The following is a 6,000-nucleotide window of genomic DNA, read 5'->3' as shown; positions in this document are numbered from 1 at the left end:
ACCTCCCGCCTGGCCGCCTCCTTCCTACAAGGCCTCGAACTCGTCGATCCTCTGCTTGGTGTTACCCTGGCGGATCTGGCGCAGGGTCTTGTACTTGTCGCGGCCGACTCGCACGTTGTCGGCGTGCTGCAGGTCGTTCTGTGTCTTCTTGCTCTGGTCCCGGGACTCTTCCAGCTCTGAGCTCAGGGCCTGGAGGGGCAGGGGACAACAGGCGGTTGGCCATTTTTGGCTATTAAAGTAAGAGCGAGCCCCGCGACATATACTGTAGGTGATGATCAATTGAGAACACATTTTTCCTGCGCCATTAGATGTGGGTGTGGTATGGCGCCAAACTTTGCTCCGATGAGTCGCCACAAAACCGTAATAACTCGGCTCCACAAATTCTTGATCTTATTTGGTAGAAATGATGATGATGACACCCTGAAGTGCCCGATGGGTCAATTCAGTACATGTTCCTACTTACTCATAGTGGGCGGAGCTTAGTGGCAAAAACTGCCCCACGCCATCACCAATCTAACTGTCATTTCTGCACTTTAGGTGATCAGAGATACTAAACTGATGGGTGATGATTAATTGCAAAAAATGGTTTGTGAATGACAGGATGTGGGCGTGGCATGGCGCCAAACTTTGATCTGATGGTTTCGCCACAAAACACACGTTCAGATCTTGATTTTAATTGCTAAAAATGATGACGGCAATCGGAAGTGGTTTTGTTTTTATTTTATTTTATTTTATTTTATTTTATTTAAATTAAATGAATGTATTTATTTTATTTTATTTTATTTTATTGTATTTAAATTAAATTAAATTACGTAATTAATTCTATTTTATTTTATTTCCTTAAATTGTATTTCATTTTATTTTAATTAAATTAATTTATTCATTCAATTGCATTTTATGTTATTTTATTTTATTTTAATTAAATTCATGTTTTTATTTTATTTTATTTTATTTTATTTAAATAAAATAAAATTAAATAAAATAAAATTAAATTAAATTAAATTAAATTTGATTTAATGTAATTTTAATTAAATTAAATTAATTGTATTTTATTTTATTTAAACTTATAGTATTTAATTGTATATCATTTTATTTAAATTAAATTAAATTAAGTAAAATTAATAATTTAATTTAGTTTAATTTTAATCTAATTTAATTTAATTTAATTTAATTTATTTTAATTTAATGTAATTAATTTAATTCAATTTAATTGTATTTTATTTAAATTAGTTGTATTTAATTTAATTTAAATTAATTCATAATTTAATTTAATTTAAATTTAATTTAATTTAAATTAAATTAAATTCATAATTTAATTTAATTTAATTTAATTTCAATTTCAATTTAATTTAATTAATTTAATTTAATTGTATTTATTTTATTTCATTTAAATTAATTCAATTCAATTTAATTTAATTTAATTTATTTTTTAATTTATTTTAATTTATTTTAATTTAATTTATTTTATTTTATTTTATTTTATTTTATTTAAATTAATGTATTAATTTTATTTCATTTCATTTCATTTCATTTTATTTATTTATTTTATTTTTAATTTTAAAAAAAATGTTTTTAATTTAAATTTAATTGAATTATTTTATTTTATTTTATTTTTAGTCCCCATAATTTGCAGGTGCGTCAGGTATGGCGAAACATGTAACACGACTCGCGTCAACCCTGCGGTGCAACGGGGGCCAGGGCCCGTTCAACGCTGCACACAGCTTTAATAGTCCATTTGGTGCAGTGACCCTGCAGAAAAAAAATTATTGTCCAATAATTATTTCCTTTGTCCCCATAAATTATGAACATAAATAATCTGTTCCAGGGTAAAACTGTGGCCACCATAAAACCTTTACAGTCAAGTTATTCTGAGCTGTTTTAAAAATAACTCAACCACTGTTAGTACACTCAAAGTTCGATATCACCCGGTCTTTTGGGTCCAGAAAATACAGATCGTAAATTGGGGGTCGACAGACCTGACTGAATGGAACTTGGAGGGTAAACTCACCCTGAGTTTGGCCTGCAGGCGCTCGTTCTTCTCGGCCTCGGTGAGCCTCTCCTCCTCCAGGCGGTGGTCGTGGATGCCCTGCGTGTGGAGCTCGGCGCTGTAGGTGCTGTTCTCCTCGCTGTGCTCGTGGTCGCTTTCGCTGTCCGAGGAGGAGGAGGAGGAGGAAGCCGGTGGGGCGGCGGCGGCGGGGCTGGAGCTGGTCATCACGTTGCGCAGCTCCTCCTGCGTCTTCATCAGGTTCTCCTCCACCTCTTTAGCCTTGACGTGCCACGTGTCCGCCTCCTCCTCTTTCACCCGCTTGGCCTCCTCCAGCAGCAAGATCTTGGCGCTGTACTCGGCCAGCTCCGTAGCCTAATATTTCCAGGGCAAGGTCACATGATGTCACCGTCTTCTTTGGAAAAGCACAAGGTCAGGCACAGCGGCGACTCACCAGCTGCTCCTGGCTCTTCATCTGGTCCTCTGCCTGCCTGGCCAGCTCCTCCTTGGCGATGATGGCCTCCATCCTCTCCGTCTCCAGCCGGGCCGCCTCCTGCTCCACCTTCCTCCGCTCCTCCTCCAACCTCACAGCCCTGTCCAGCTGCTCCTGGAGCTCTGCAACAAGCGCCCATGTCATCAAAGTGTGCCAAAGACACAACGTTTGGTTTGACCTTCCACAGACATCGTGGATGGCCGTTTGATGTTTGGCTTGTCCAATAGCAGAATTATGCGACAACGACCCTTTAATTTATTTTATTTTATTTTATTTTATCTTAATTAAAGTATTAATTTTATTTGATCTTATTTTATTTAAATTAAATTACATTATTTATTAATTTAATTGAATTTAATTTAATTCAATTGAATTGAATTGAATTTAATTGAATTTAATTTAATTGAATCTAATTTTATGTTATTTAAATTAAAAATTAAATTAATTTATTTAAGTTAAGTTAAATTACGTTAAATTAAATCAAATTTAAATTATATTAAATTTAATTAAATGTATTTATTTCATTTAAATTAAATTAAATTAATTTATTTTATTTTATTTTAATTAAAGTATTAATTTTATTTTATCTTATTTTATCTAAATTAAATTAATTTTCAATTCAATTCAATTCAATTGAATTTTATGTTATTTAAATTAAAAATGTAATTAATTTATTTAAGTTAAGTTAAATTACGTTAAATTAAGTTAAATTAAATCAAATTTAAATTATATTAAATTTAATTTAATAATTAAATGTATTTATTTCATTTAAATTAAATTAATTATTTAATTAAATTAATACTTAAATTAAATTAATATTTTAATTAAAGTATTAATTTTATTTTATCTTATTTTATTTAAATTAAATTACATTTATTAATTTAATTTAATTCAATTCAATTGAATTGAATTGAATTGAATTGAATTTAATTGAATCTAATTTTATGTTATTTAAATTAAAAATTAAATTAATTTATTTAAGTTAAGTTAAATTACGTTAAATTAAATCAAATTTAAATTATATTAAATTTAATTAAATGTATTTATTTCATTTAAATTAAATTAAATTAATTTATTTTATTTTAATTAAAGTATTAATTTTATTTTATCTTATTTTATCTAAATTAAATTAATTTTCAATTCAATTCAATTCAATTCAATTCAATTGAATTTTATGTTATTTAAATTAAAAATGTAATTAATTTATTTAAGTTAAGTTAAATTACGTTAAATTAAGTTAAATTAAATCAAATTTAAATTATATTAAATTTAATTTAATAATTAAATGTATTTATTTCATTTAAATTAAATTAAATGTATTTATTTTATTTTATTTTATTTTAAAGTATTAATTTTATTTTATCTTATTTTATTTAAATTAAATTACATTATTTATTAATTTAATTGAATTGAATTGAATTGAATTGAATTTTATGTTATTTAAATTAAAAATTTAATTAATTAATTTAAGTTAAGTTAAATTACGTTAAATTACGTTAAATTAAGTTAAATTAAATCAAATTTAAATTATATTAAATTACATTTAATAATTAAATGTATTATTTATTCATTTAAATTAAATTAAATTAATTTATTTCATTTTATTTTATTTTATTTTGTTATACTTTATTTTATTTTATTTTATTTTTTTAAATTTTATTTCATTTAAATTAAAGTATTAATTTTATTTTATCTTATTTTATTTTATTTAAATTACATTATTCATTTATTTAATTTGATTTAATTTAATTTAAATTGTATTTTATGTTATTTAAATTAAAAATTTAATTAATTTATTTAAGTTAAGTTAAGTTAAATTAAGTTAAATTAAATCAAATTTAAATAAAATAAAATAAAATAATTAAATGTATTTATTTCATTTAAATTAAATTAAATTGACTTATTTCATTTCATTTTATTTCATTTCCTTTAATTTAATTTAATTTAATTTAATTTAATTTTATTTTATTTTATTTTATTTAAATTAAGTGTGTGTGTGTGTGTGTGTGTAAAAATATGAAGGGCTCCCCCTTAATGTTGTAAATACAAATCTTTATATACAGTATCTAGAAAGGGTGGTCCTAAAGAGGTAGGCATTTTTCAGAGGTCTCAAGAAGGTAAGAAATACAAGAATGTGTGTGTGTGTTAAACCAAGCATGAATCCAAACAGAACCCGTTCAGAAGAAAGCAGAGTTGAATTCCCGTCCCCTCCAGGACTCTCTCACCCCTCTCGGCCCTCTTGGTGGTCTCCTCGTACTGGTGGAGCTTCATCATCAGGTCCTGCTTCTCCCGCTCCATCTGCTCCTTCTCCTTCTCAATGGCCTCCCTCCTCTTCTTCTCGCCCTCCAGCTGGTCCCTAAGGGCGCGGCACACGTTAGGCCATGTCGGCACAAGTCCACGGAGAGACTTTTCCCTTGCCTCTCCATCTTCTTCTGCAGCCTCTCCTCCTTGGCCTGGGCCTTCATCTGCTGCACCTCGATGGTGTCGGTCTTGCGGCGCCGCATGTACAGCTCGTGGTTGCCCATGCACAGCTGCAGGATGCGCTTGTTGATGCGCAGGCGCGGCGCGTAGAAGATGAAGTCCTGGCAGGCGGATAAGAGTCGGCTTTAGAGAGAAAAACTCAATAAAATGCTTTGCGGCAAATAAACCGCTTTTTTTTAGTATCTTTAAGAAACATGGAGGACAAGGTGAAAAAATGCTACACGCCAAGAGCAAGCCAGGAGTCGACACGCTCATAGCTAAGCTAACCGCTAAGCTAGTTTGAAACATCACAAAGAAATGCTGTGCTTATTGACTTTAGGAAGTCAAAAATAAATACTTTTGATGGGTAAGCTTTGCTAGCTAGCCGTGTTTTAAGTGATTAGCTCGTTAGCTGCCCAACTGCATCCAGTAGGGTTGTGCCGATCGACCTGCCCCTGACCAGTATCGGACGATTTTCGCGAAAAAGCATGCGATCACTATTGCCTACTATATAATATGTCAGCTAATTATGTGTGTCCATACACAGTGTGGAGCCGCTCCCTTAAACTAATACTAACCACCTCCATTGCATTGTTGTTTGGATTGGGTCAGATAAGTACATGCTGTGCACTCATTCTCAATAAAGTACACATCAACCTGTGTTACTCACAGTGTCCACATGATGGCGACCAATTGACACCAATCAAACTGCTATTTATTTTAGTGCCAGATATTTAAATGTAATATGAAAACACCCTGCCATCCACTATACAATGATTGTCAAATCCTTGGTCACTAATACACCCCCATACCATCACACACAAATACACCCCCATACCATCACACACTAATACACCCCCCTACCATCACACACTAATACACCCCCCTACCATCACACACTAATACACCCCCATACCATCACACACTAATACACCCCCCTACCATCACACACTAATACACCCCCCTACCATCACACACTAATACACCCCCATACCATCACACACTAATACACCCCCCTACCATCACACACTAATACACCCCCATACCATCACACACTAATACA

General features: G+C 30.9%; 1 protein-coding gene across 2 annotated transcripts in view; it reads right to left on the bottom strand.

The window, feature by feature from the left end:
- The window catches only part of LOC133640809 (ezrin-like), a 34,104-nt gene that overhangs the window by 243 nt on the left and 27,861 nt on the right, over positions 1 to 6,000 (bottom strand). For both annotated transcript variants that reach the window (XM_062034485.1, XM_062034486.1), the window contains exons 8-12: positions 4,896 to 5,059; positions 4,703 to 4,833; positions 2,439 to 2,599; positions 2,009 to 2,359; positions 1 to 189 (exon numbers count right to left, since the gene is read on the bottom strand). The exon at positions 1 to 189 is cut by the window's left edge. In XM_062034485.1, the coding sequence (XP_061890469.1) occupies positions 25 to 189; positions 2,009 to 2,359; positions 2,439 to 2,599; positions 4,703 to 4,833; positions 4,896 to 5,059 (972 nt within the window). In that variant the 3' untranslated portion in view covers positions 1 to 24. The remainder of the gene's footprint in view (positions 190 to 2,008; positions 2,360 to 2,438; positions 2,600 to 4,702; positions 4,834 to 4,895; positions 5,060 to 6,000) is intronic.

This window comes from Entelurus aequoreus, linkage group LG23 (genome assembly GCF_033978785.1).
Source record: "Entelurus aequoreus isolate RoL-2023_Sb linkage group LG23, RoL_Eaeq_v1.1, whole genome shotgun sequence".
NCBI classification, from domain to species: Eukaryota; Metazoa; Chordata; class Actinopteri; order Syngnathiformes; family Syngnathidae; genus Entelurus; species Entelurus aequoreus.
Note: the sequence above shows the minus strand (reverse complement) of the source record. Positions and strands in the feature narration are given on the sequence as shown.